Source organism: Euleptes europaea, chromosome 12 (genome assembly GCF_029931775.1).
Source record: "Euleptes europaea isolate rEulEur1 chromosome 12, rEulEur1.hap1, whole genome shotgun sequence".
NCBI classification, from domain to species: Eukaryota; Metazoa; Chordata; class Lepidosauria; order Squamata; family Sphaerodactylidae; genus Euleptes; species Euleptes europaea.
The window spans coordinates 63713331-63726647 of NC_079323.1; the positions used below are offsets into that span (position 1 = coordinate 63713331).

Genomic DNA, 13317 nt, shown 5'->3' on the forward strand with positions numbered 1-13317 from the left:
GGTTAGCATTAGAGTGCTGACAGTTCTTAATGCAAACACTAGCCAGTGACGACCATGGAAAAACCGTCACCGTCCGAGAACACAGAAATGTGAGGCATTAAAATTAGTATTTTACACATTCTTTTTCTCACCAAAAATCTTGTGCTTTAGGACACTGATATTTCAAGAAAGATTAAGATGACTTTTCATGCATCAATGCCAATTTTCAGACTGACTTTTGCATAACAAAAATATGCAAACAAATTATTCCAAAAATCTTCTGGAGTGGCATTTTTGCCCTCCTATCATTTCTATGAATGTAAAAAAATAATTGAATTAGATAATGGACTCTACATTGAAAAAAAAGACAAGCATCTGCTTAGCCCTATTTAAAGATGTTCCTTACACCTCATAGTCAAGCCCTTCTTTGCTGAAGTACAATATTTTTACATACGGCTTGCTCAGCTCGGCAATATAGGAAAGTAAGCAGACCGCTTCCATGATCTTGCTGGCTCCTACTCCTACACTTACTCAGTTCATTCGACTGCATGGCTACATCATCAGGTAGCTTCTGCTTGGCTGGAATTCAGATTCGCCCACCAAAGTTAAGCAGAGACATATCCCACAGTAGCAGTCCAACAGGACCCTCCCCAAGGGTAGGCTTCCACAGTCTCACTGGAAAGATTAACCCTAAGCAAGCAGCATCTGTTTGCTTAGGTCTCACTGAGAAGCATGATAACCGCACTGTTCCCACACTGCTTAGCCAGCTGCAACGGGGTCTGAAACGCAAGGCTTTGTGCACTGGTGAGGGCACCATGCTTTAAGAGAACCTCAACTGCATGTGTGTGTCCACCCTTTGCTGCAAGATGTAAAGCCATCAATCCCTCATCATCAGGGTCATTTATATTTTCTGAGTTGGCCAGCTCCTGTACAACTTCAGCGTGTCCATTTTCAGCAGCAAGGTGGAGAGCTGTCCTGTTCAAAGGGCCCCTAGCCCGGACATTAGCACCTTCCTCGATTAAGAGCTTGGCAGTGGATAAGTGGCCATTGCGAGTTGCCAAGTGGAGCGCTGTGTACCCTTCTGCTGTCGCCGCTTCAACATCTGCCCCTCGGTTGAGAAGCAGCCTGGAAGTACTGGTGTGGCCAGTTTCAGCAGCTACGTGGAGAGCAGTGTGAAGAAACACGTTTCTGATGTTGACATCGGACTGCAGCTCTACAAGTATACGGGCCACTCTGTAATGCCCTCTCTGAGCTGCCAGGTGCAGGGGCGTTCTTCCATCCACTGTCTGCACATTCACATTTACTCCTGGCTGCTTGGCCAGAAGTTTTACAATGGGTAGGTGACCCTGCCAGGCAGCATAATGCAGAGGCACCCAGTCATCCTTTCCTTTCACATCTATGTTAACCCCTTTTCTCAGGAAGATGCGCACTATGTTCTCTTGGCCATGCTGGCAGGCAACGTGGACAGGAGCCCTCCCTTCACAGTCTACCTCATTCAGCAAGGAATTCTTCTCCAGCAGCATTCTGGTGCTCAACTCATCCCCATTCTGGGCAGCAAAGTGAAGGGCCGTCCACTGGTCCTCGTCTTTCGCATTCACATTAATTTTCCTTGCCAGAAGCAGCTCCACGATGCTTTTATTCTTTCTCTCTATAGCTACATGGAGGGGAGTAGAACCTCTCTTGTTGGTCATATTGGGGTTTGCATTGTACAGGAGAAGCCACTTGACACATTCTTCTTGGCCTGACTCAACTGCCAAATGCAGAAGGCTAGAGTTCCCATCTAAAACAAGATCAACATCCTGAGGCTGAAGGATCTTCATCAGTTTGCCTGTGTCCCCAGATATGATTGCCTCCGTCAGCTTTCTCTTCTGGATATCAGTTGTGCCAATATCTGGAGAAACAAAAAGTAACATCAACAGTTCATTATAACTAAACTCCCTCATGTATTAGCCTTATTGGAAAAGACAGAAACTCCAGTTTCCATACTCCCTACCTGACAATTTCAGCACAAATCCCAAAATATAATCCTGCCCTGCCTCCACACACCTTTTCTCTCTGCACAAACACAAGTTTCAGCAAACCCCATCTGGATCGTTATAGTCATGCTTTGGGCAACCAGCATATTAGCTTCTGTGATGCATAGCTTTCATATGACTTACTGGGATCACATGCTTACTGGGTACATGCGCATACATATAAATCTAGACTAGTAGGCTTTTAATGACAGTACTTTGAGCACTTAAGTCCTACTTAATTTCAAAGGAAAAATCAGAAGCAAATGTGTGTCTAGCATCTTGTGGGAGTCTCTGAACACACCCAGTAAAATAAATATTCTAGTTCTAACTAGAAGTAAACACTTAGAGCCAATTCATACAGTCAAGTGTTCACCCATGTGACATGACCCAAATGCAACATGTTCGAGCACTTCATAAAGACAGTTTGGAATTTATTCTTGCAATGCTAGTGTCTAAGAAATGGGTTTGTGATCATAAAAACAGTCACTGAAAAATGCAGCTATGTGCGGCCTGGGTCAAACTTTCCATGGACTAGGGCACCCTGGCAAACGGTTAATAGATACCACATGAAAAAAATATTTCATGTTATTCAAATATTTTATTTTATTCAAAATACTCAAATATTTTGAATGTGTGGACACACCATTAGGCACCTAGCTTTTAATGTGTGGGTAGAGAATCCTGGTGTTCACTAGCAGTTGGACAGAGAAATTAAAAGGATGAAATCAGAGAGCTGTTTTGAGACACTGAAATTCCATCAAGGTCATGGCTCCCCACCTCAAAGAAAGCCTCTGAAACATGGGCTGTCCCCAAATGGTGATGAGCTGTGCCTGACACACACATCTGGATGGAATGCTCTGGCATGCTGCAACCTGTCATCAGGCCAAAAACAACCCCTTTATATCATTCAGTTACTTCCACTCACTTTCTCATAATGGTTGTCCAAATCCATTCATAGCAAAATGAAAAGGAGACATGAAGACACACTTGTGTTGCATTTTGTGCTGCGGGGGTGGGGGGCATCTTCCAAGCCTTGTCTTGCACAATCAAAACACTCACCACTTCCAGAATTCTCTCTCTCAAATGAGAGTGACAGGGACCCTCGTGAAGAAAACGCCGAATCCACGGAGGACACTCCGGAAAGCCTCTTGTCGCTGGATGCCAGCCTGGATTCAGAAGCACTGCGGCTGAGCCCTTCAGGCTCTTCTGACTGTGAAATTCCTGAATCCAGCTGCGACAACAACTCTGAGAGACTAAAATCCTTAACTGATGTGGGATCAGACTCTTGTTTTAGCTGGCATAACACAGACATCTCCTGAAAGTGGTGGGGGAAAAGAAACATTCACATTTCAGGAAGAGTCCAGTGTTGGCTTTCCAAATGTTGGTAAGGGGAAAGGCAAGTTCCCTTTTATCTTTCATATACTGTTCAAATACACACCTTGGAGTACAACACCTGAGTATTCTTTGCATCCTCTTCAACTATCATCTCCTTAGTTTCATGTTCCGGTTTTTCATAAAGATCTTCTGTCTCAGAAGTGATTTCTTAAAGAAACAAAAAAGAGATGGTCACAAAAGATGCATGGCTGAAGTAGTTGTGAACACTTCCCACCCACTACAATTGCCTTTTAAACAGTCTTACACAACTCTAGACAAAATGTTAGTTGCTCTGAGCTTGGAGAAAGGTATTAGAGACTCTGCTTCCTGCTTGGAAGTAGGGTCAACCACTCCTTTTGCATAACACTGCATAATTTCAAGTGGCAGATACATGTCCTTGATCAAAATGCAAATCATGAGGTACAGCACCTCTCCTCCCCCTCCCATATGTTTCCCAAATATTCTTCACTTCCTCTATGCAAGTAGTCATATCTGTGGAGAAATTCTGTACAGTAAATATCATATTATGTAACCATAAAACCTACTGAACTAGAAGTATGTCTGTTGCACAACTGAACAGGATACGTAGGCCATTTGTAAATTTAGTCACAGGAACTAAGAAAGTGGGCAGATCAGTAGGTGTACTTGAGGGGGGGGGGAAGTGTCTCCTCCCTGCCAGGACTGGAATTCCTTCACCACCATTCTTTTCTGTTTATTTTTATAAGAAATTTTCAGATTTAACTTTTAAAATAATATTTGTATTCAAAACAAATGAAATGAAAGCTTTTGGAAATTCCAGATGCATAGGCTATATTGCATTTTCTACTGCATATTCAACATTGCGCCAGTTTTAGGAGTCTTTAATATGTACAGCTATTAAGCTGTAAAAAGTTGAGCAACTTACAACTATTGTGAGTGAATTCATGACAATGCGGCCCAAAAGAAACAAAGAGTCTAATGTTTTGCCTGGCATTAAATCCAGCACACCTAGGACATACAGATTAGAAAGTTCACCCAAGACTGCAGTTTGGAGAGTTAAGCTGGATCTGTACATCTTTCACATCTACATCAACACCCAATCATGATCAGACATGTTCTCTTCTAATGCCTTTCCTGTAGCAAGGAAGCTCCCTGCTCTGTTGCCTGCACACAACAGGGGATTGTGTGTACTCTGCATGAATCAATTTACAAGATTTTGGTGGAGTTCTATAAGGGATTAATATAGCCTTAAACACTGAAGTGAGTCATTACATTACCAACTATCTGGAGCCAAAGGAAGGTTACCTTGAAATGTTGGTCTCTTGCTAGGGTCATCTTGCCAGCACTTCTGCATCAGTTTGATCAAATGATTGCATGCACGAGGACTGGATTTGGAGAGCGCTGGCAGTTCTGGACGGTGACCATTAACTACTTTCACCATAATATGCAGAATGTTGTTTTCTTCTGCAAAGGAAAAGTACAAGTTAGAATTCTCTCTCAGAATTATATTCACTAATATAACAGTTTAAACCACCTGTTCTTCCCCACTATGGTTCCTCTCTCCCCACCTCCCCCAGGTAAACATGTGTTTTAACTGTCTCAGAACCCAACTACATGCAATACTGGGAGTTCCAGGGCCCAAGCATGTTTCCCTTTCAGAGCAATGCTGGGATGCAATTTGGATCAGGGCCATAGTGCGAAGAAGGGTCATGTTTAACTCTCCATCACCAGATGCCTGCAGAGCTGGCACTTCTTCTGGAGCAAACATAAATACAAAGGCACAGGGAGGAAAAGTGAAATCCCCTTCCACTTGCTTAGAGCTCCATTTGGCTCTGAACCCCCAATATTACAGCTAGTTTGGCCCTTAATAACCGGTTCATTGAATTCTGAGAATAATTTGTGCAACTTTTATAGAAGGGTGAAGATAGAGCATTCTATTTTTCTTAGCCTGCTTGCATATACAAGAGGCTGAGCAGGTACACTTCAAAGTTACGAGAACAATAAGCTATTTAAGTGTGACACAAGAACCAATGACTACAAAGTGTACATTAATTTACCAGAATTCAACATTAGGAATAGTTAATATTAACAAGACTTTTGATAACCACCTTCAAGGGTGATGGAGGGGATTGCCCCATCCTCCCTCTTCCATCCCTCCCTGCAGCACAGAGATGTACCCTATTACATTTTCCTTGTGGACAGGTTATCATCAGGATCCAATACTGGCTACTGATCCAGAGGCTGCTGGTGATGACAGAGGACACATGACTTACACACGTCATCTTACTTTCCCAAACTCTGCATAAGATTCTTTCTGCAGTCCATTTGTTCTTTGATTGTAGCACACACAGATTTAGATTGCCTGGTTGATTATTAAGGAACTAATGGATACAAGGCTTGGACCTGCCTTACAGCAGGAGGTTTGTCTAAGGGGCCTTTTAGTGCCTTACAAACCCTGGCTATGTATGCAAAAATGGAAGCTGGGATTTCCCTCAAAACCTTTCTTGAAAGGCACAGATGTTATTTTAAGAAACCATTACGGATGCATGTTTGCCATTATGAAGTTTGGTATACTAAATGTACATCATGACAAGTTTGCTAAAAAACACATATACTCATCTGGGAGGAATTTGTTATAAATCATTTTAAGTATGACCCAAGCAAATGCATATTTACTTGCTTACCTGAAAAAGGCTTTTTCTGTGTGAGGACTCCCCAGATAACAATGGAAAAACTGAAAGAGAAATATTTATAGTTAGACTGTCAGCTGTCTAGCTATGCTGCTCATCAGAAACAAATTTTAGAGTAAGCACTGGTCTTAGCAACATGAGAACTGCCTTGCTGTAACAGACCAAGATCAATCTAGTCCAACACAGTGTTTCCAACACTAGCTAGCTAGATGTCTCTGGAAGCTAGTACATAAGCAAGGTATGAAAATTATGTTTGCCCTGTGTATTCCTGACATTGAGAAATATGCAGCCTCTGAACATGGGAGATTCACCTCTATGAATTTTTAATGCCATATAAGTTAGAATCATTGCCTCCTCTTGCTATGGGAATTTTGAAAGGTAATTACGCATTGATGTACAGATCCTTGGCTGTCCTGATCTGGAAGTAATGCATTTCACTGATTAGAACACACTATGGATCCCAGAAAAGGATATTATATATCTGTTGTGCCACACCCTTTCCTCTAATACCAACAAACAATAGGTTCTAATGGAAATGCTTCAACACAAATTATTTATATGGAAGGCAATGTCACTAGCCAGCTACCAACTGATATCAAGTGGCATCCATATACTACACCTCTCTGACTTGTAGCCAGTCAACATGATTTGGGTCCTGTTGGGTCCTTTGTAACAGCATTCTGACTCCATAGCCTGTATTCTACCACTCCAATAAACAAAATCTAAAGCATTCTTCCAACCAATGGAGCCTTCTTCCAACTTAAATAGCTCTTCCTCCAATGCCAATTAAGTTGAAGAAAGGTTCCTTAGGCTGGATGAACTTTCCCCAGCTTAAGATAGGATACTGCCCAATGCTTTGAATGCCTTACATTAGTATGTTAAACCAGATGGCATCAGGGGGAGGCATAGGATAAGAATTAACTATGTTTTAATATTACTCCCTCTGAACAATATAGATATATCTCCAATGAGGATTTCTGAGTGCAAATATAAGGAGACACTTCAACACATGTGCCAACTACACCTCAACAAAAGCAGTATTTTCTGCACTAAATCCACAGTGGCTCCCATAGATACCTTCAGTTATATTGGGGTTACACACTGTAGTTGTTGATACTAGAATGCAATGAAGTAGTTTAAGGAACAAGAATAATTGCTAAATTCTTGAACTTAACAAGGATTCTTCAGGCATTTAAAGATGCCCTAGCAGGGCACTGGTTGAAAAGTTACACACCTATAGACATCATGCTTGGTGTCAAAATATCTGGTCTTCTCTTTAATGCGTTCAGGAGGCAGGTATGCAATGGTGCCACAAAGTCCATCCATGCTGAGATTGTGAGACTGAGAAAGTCCGTTGCACTTGGCTAATCCAAAATCAGAAATCTGGTAAAAAGAAAGCCACAAATGCAAAATTATTTTAGAGATTATTTAACTGAAATCTTTATTTTTGAGATGCTCCATTTTACTACATTATTCTGCTTATTTAAATTACTGTTTACAATTCTTTCTTGAAAATATATGCAACCTTAAGACTGCAACTTTCAGCCAAAGTTAGCACTTAACTAATTGTATGGATATAATATATAACAAATATGAACATCCAACAAAAAAATAAAGAAAACGAAGATTATCAGGAGAACAGAAAGATTTATTTACTCCACTTATGCCCCACTTTTCTTCGAGATGGGTTCCCAAAGTGGCTTACATGACTCCTCCTCTCTGATTTTATCCTCACAACAACCCTGTGAGGTAGATTAAATGGAGAGTGTTGGCTGTTAAGTGCATCACTTAATTTACTGAGAATTAAGCTCTGCCTTGACACTCAGTGAAAAAAGGTGGTCTATAAATGAAGTAAATATACAAACTGATGTTGAATTAAGCATGTAAAGCACATACTTAAAGTGCTAACTGGCCAGATTCACCTGTAAAATTAATGTTTTGTCACTCCAAGTAATAAACATTTTTTTAAAAAAGAAAAAGCATTTATCAGATTGGTCAGTTGACTGGTTTGATGATGTTAATCAAGTATGATGAACAACAAGTTTTCCCACAGAAGCTAGAATAATACTTGCATACCTGTGAAGTAATGAAAACAAACACACCTACGCAGAAACATAGCTAGAGAGAGTAAAGGTAACAACTTTGGAGTAAGTGCAAACAATTAAAAGCTCACATCCACATGCACTGCATTTATGCTTTCACATTAACATGCACTAGTTTTTCTCCCAGATTACACACAGGGCATTCATAACACAATCTACACAGTGGTCTCATCATCAAGGGTGTTAACTGCTAAACGCCTCTTAGTCATTGTGCACAAGCACGGGATTCGGTACTCTAAATCTTGAGAACCCCAGATTTCTCCATAAGTTCAGCAGACTAGCACAGGGAGATCCCATAACTGGCTTAAGAACTTTCCCCATCATAAGTCAGATATGTACAAAAATGATTACTTTACTTTATATACATATTTCTGTTTTGTGGATAAAATAAGTTAATGTGGAATATGGCTCAAAGGAACAACAAAGAGAGAAACTGAAGTCTTCGGGTAACTTTATTTTGATTTAATAAGCACATACCAGCATGAAACACTTAAATTAATCTGCCATTCAAAAAGCCATTATGGGATAGATAATAAGCACATCTTTTTTTAAAGCCTGTATTACATGTGTGTATGTGGGGAGAATGAATCAACAAATATGACTGTATTTAATGCTGAACTTGGCCTCAGAGTGCAGATCAAAACACTTGCATAGTGTGACCACATACAGAAAGGAGACATGTTTCTACAAATTTGGGGACCCCCCGCCCCCGTTTGCAGGAAAATCCCAAAACTTTAAAAAGGGATTTAAACACACACATACCCCTTCATAGAGAAATGATATTTTCAAATAGAGCTATTACAATTCATATAAGAACGTCAAACCTGGCTCGAGGTTGCTTGGCATTCAGTGTACCGCGTGCTCCAATAAACCTGTTCCTGCCAACTAACCGGCGGATGGGGATGGGGGGGGGTGTGTGGTTGGGGCTGGAAGCATCTTCACTTGTTCTCTTATATTCTTAAATTAGTTTACAATGGAAACACCAAGCCCATGACAGCCTCCAAGCCTCTTGAACAAGGTTTTCATTTTATATTACAAAAGGAAATAAAGAAACCAACAAAAATAGATACAAGGCACTGAGAAAAGGGTGTGGCAGAGAGATGAAATCCAATGCATTCACTGCTGAACTAAGATCAGATATACCTTTAACTCAGCATATCATTGAAGGAACACTACTGTGGGCAAGCCACTTATGTCCCAAGGCCTCCCTCACCATAAAGATTACTGAAAAAGCACACAAAGACAGGTATAAATATGATTACTATTGCCATTGCAGATTGCTCACAATCTGACTATTGGAAAAGGCATGCTGGATCCAGTAATCAAGACTGGGCTGGGGGGACCAAATACATACATAAGATCCAATTTTAGATTTTTTTTCCTGCTCCCATTGACTAGTGGATGTCAAAAATAAAATGTTCAAAAATATTTTAAGTCATATCATATCAGACTCAGGGTATGGTCTGAAACAAGTGCTTGATAACATTTTTAATGCTTGATAACTAGTGTACATGAACATCAGCTGTACTTAGGCCAATGAATGTATCTTCAGGCAAATTAATGTATCTTTTCTATACTTTTTTGCAGGTGAAAATAAATTGTATACTAACCAGGGGCAATAATGCCCCATTTTCAAAGCCCAGTTACTGACCTCATTCACTTTTTCTTCATGACCACCAGGCAATTCTAGTCTCCAAACCACAAATCTGTATTTTATGCAAGTCTTGTTGCTCTTTCATCAGAACACAATCAGGACTAGAACAGTTCGGAACATAAAGATGTTCCAGCAACTGAAGCCGAAAGAGCTATGCCTTCAGAGGCATACTCCAATAGACGTTTTTGCTGGTTTGAAAGTATATGATTTGAAATACATTTCCAACACTGTGGATAAGGATTAGTCATACAGCTGCTGTTAACATCAATGGGAACCAGTTAATCTACAAAAAAGAGGGGGGGGGCTTTAAGTCTAGCTTCCAAGAGCCTCCTTCTCACACTCGTTATGCAGCAACACAGGAAAACAGAATTAAATGCACCAGCTCAGAGTCTGAGGGATTCTCCATGTCTTAAATCCTGATAGTAATCCTTAATCTTATTCATTAACACAATTTACTTTCTAAACTTTAATTCACAGCACTTTAACTAGAATCTAGTATAAAGAACAAGAAGTGAAAGTAGACATTTCAGAACAGTTGTAAACCTGATGTTGGATGAAAAATGGATCTTACGCTAATTACCTGTATAGTCTAGCTCTACCATCCCAGAGAAGAGCCTTCATGCTGGCCAGATTAAATGCCTTTCCATCGGCAGTGACTTATGGCAGGTTTCTTTGTACACCTCACAATGCCCGATTATGCGCCTGTGACGCTGGAGTCCCCAACTCAGTGGAACACATCCTACTGGACTGCTCATTCCACAGCAGACCTCACCATGTAATGTTCAGCCATCTGCCAGATTCTCAGCATATAAGATCAAAAAGGGACCTGACTCGCTTCCTTTTAGCAGATCAGGACAAGAACCTCACTGCTTTATTAGCCTCCTTTTTAGCTACCGCCCTTACTGAGAGAATCTTCAAAGATCTTCCGGTTCAAGAGAACTTAAGTACTTCACAAAACTTCAATTTTAATTGATAAACCATCACTACTAATGAACAATAAGAATGATCTTAACCTATTTTAGCCGGCTGTTTGGCATGTTTTATTATTCCAAGATGCCAATAAAGGTATTGTATTTGTTGATGAAAAATGTTAATTTGCTGGAAAAGTGTACTTGGATCATAGTTTACAAGCTTCTCTATCCAAGACAGAGATAGCAAATGAGACCTAAATGAAGGAACACATCATAGCTGAGTCAGATATTGGGCAATCTTTATTCTGCCAGGCAGTAACTCTCCAGTATTTCAGACAGAGTTCTTTCCCAGCCCTAGTACCTAACATCATATTAACTAGAGATGCCAAGGTATAAACCTGGGAGCACATGTTCTACCACTGAACTCGTATATAGCCCCTCCAAAATTTTAAGACTGTCTTAAAATGGAAATCAACAAATTTATATCAGACTAACGTCTCTTCCCCCCACATTGTAGGCAACCCTTCACAAAGCTAAACGATTTTTGGCAATATTGTTAGTATACATACATAACAGACTGAAAATGTAGATATTGGATTCTAGCTTACAATATAATACGATAGTAAATTGGTGACAATGAAAAAAAATTAAGGCACGTATCCTAAATGATGGCTCCGAAAGAACAGGCTCTGTATCTAGCAACTGCTTCAAATTACTTAGTGCTCACTCTACCATTCAGTAGTATATGGAAAGCTGGTATACTCAGCCAATTTCAAAAAAGTATTTTGGCATCACAAATGCTGAGTAAACAGCATTAGAACCCTCCACATCAATCTTAAAAGATCTCACCATTTATATAACTCAGTGGCTGACACAAACACTTCTTACTACATACAATTATGAAGCTGCGTTCAACAACTGGTTAAGTGGACCAGTCTCCAATGACCAATAAATTGCAGAGCAAGAACAGACCATAACAACTGAAGGCAGTTGCTAGATTCTGGAGCCTATCTGAGGAAACTGGGAAATGGTTAGTTTAGTCATATCTGGACTGATTCAAATTGCTTTGGGCAGCTCACCACCTCTCACGCTACAGGGCTGAGGAAAGGCTATAATGCTGCTCTGAACTCCTTGGCACAGAGGTGGAATGAAATGGAGCTGGCCGATATGTTTCTTCCACAGTTCAAAACTGCTAAGAGATTAAGTTAGCAAAAACTCTCAAGGCTGGTTTGCACACAGTAATTTTTATATCCCCAGCATGGCAGGTCCCCAACTTTCTAAAGCCAGTTTTTGATGGCTTTGAGGGCTGCAGATTGGGAGGCGGGGGGAGGAATTTGTGCGACACCCGTTCATATACAGATAACTTGTACTTACGCCACACAAACTTTGGATCCAAACCAGGAACTGTTATAACTTTTTTAAAAATCCTATGCATTTCCTAGAGAAACACCTGCTGTATGGAGCTGGTGACAATAAATATGATTGTCAAGTCATATTTGGCATTTACTTTAAATACCATTGGCAAGTTAATAGTAAATCATGGAATAGTAAATATGTACATTACGTTTCTGCAGATTTCAAGCCAATGGTATAGACCAACCAGAAGTGTTGCTTCCCAATAATTTTGTAATAATGGTTCTGTTGTATCAGAACATTATTAAACTCTTAAAAGATAAGTGAATTGGCAACTGGAAAAATATATTCCAAGGAATCCATGCAACACTGCAAACTTTACTTTGATCCACAGTATAGAAATTTAGTGAGAGCCAGCATGGTTAAGGTGTTGGACTAGGATCTGGGAAACCCAAGTTCAAATCCCCACTGTGCCATGGAAACTTGCTGGGTGACCTTGGGCCAGTCACACACTCAGCCTCAACCCTGGCAAGTACTGGGATGGGAGACCTCCAAGGAATACCAGGGGTGTGATGCAGAGGTAGGCAATGGCAAACCACCTCTGAACGTCTTTTGCCTTGAAAACCCTACGGGGTTGCCACAAGTCAGCTGTGACTTGATGGCCAAAAAAAAATTAAATCTAGCTTTTATGTATGTTCTCTAAAACATTAACTTTTTCAAAGAATTTTTTCAAGGAATAAATAAAAAGCAAACTGAGTTGGGGTGCAGAAATAAAATGTAAACACACTCCAGGACACAGAGAGAAAGAGGGGAAACAACAGAAAGAAAATTAAAGCAAGAACAAGTTAAATTCATAGGGGAAATGCTTTTATGGTTAACATAGGGTGATACATGGTTAATGCCTAAGTATTAGAATTAAAAGATCCCATACGTACATACAGGAATTGTTGCCATTATCTCAGCCAGCATCTATTTCTATGGTTTTGTCCCAACAGAACAGAATGAATATGCTTTCTGCTCCAAACTTTTCTTATATTCATTTAGTAGTTTGTCAACACACAACCTTCCCCACACACAGCTTTAATTTCATACCAGATTGTTGACAAACATAAACTTCTTTTGTGGGCTGGGGAGAAAAAGTTAAAATCCACCACTGTAATATTTCTTGCAAAGGAAAAATTCCACATATTTATTAATTAGTAGTAGTAGTAGTAGTAGTAAAGTAATTAGATTTATAGGTCGCCCTTCTCCGGCCAAGGC

At 40.2% G+C, this 13317-nt stretch overlaps 1 protein-coding gene across 1 annotated transcript in view; it reads right to left on the reverse strand.

Annotated features, from left to right (window-relative positions):
- Positions 1–605: 605 nt before the first annotated feature.
- Positions 606–13317, reverse strand: part of RIPK4 (receptor interacting serine/threonine kinase 4) — a 30039-nt gene continuing 17327 nt past the window's right edge. The window contains exons 3-8 of the mRNA XM_056858365.1: positions 7272–7420; positions 6032–6081; positions 4653–4811; positions 3433–3536; positions 3054–3309; positions 606–1870 (exon numbers count right to left, since the gene is read on the reverse strand). Coding sequence (XP_056714343.1) covers positions 693–1870; positions 3054–3309; positions 3433–3536; positions 4653–4811; positions 6032–6081; positions 7272–7420 — 1896 coding nt within the window. The 3' untranslated portion in view covers positions 606–692. The remainder of the gene's footprint in view (positions 1871–3053; positions 3310–3432; positions 3537–4652; positions 4812–6031; positions 6082–7271; positions 7421–13317) is intronic.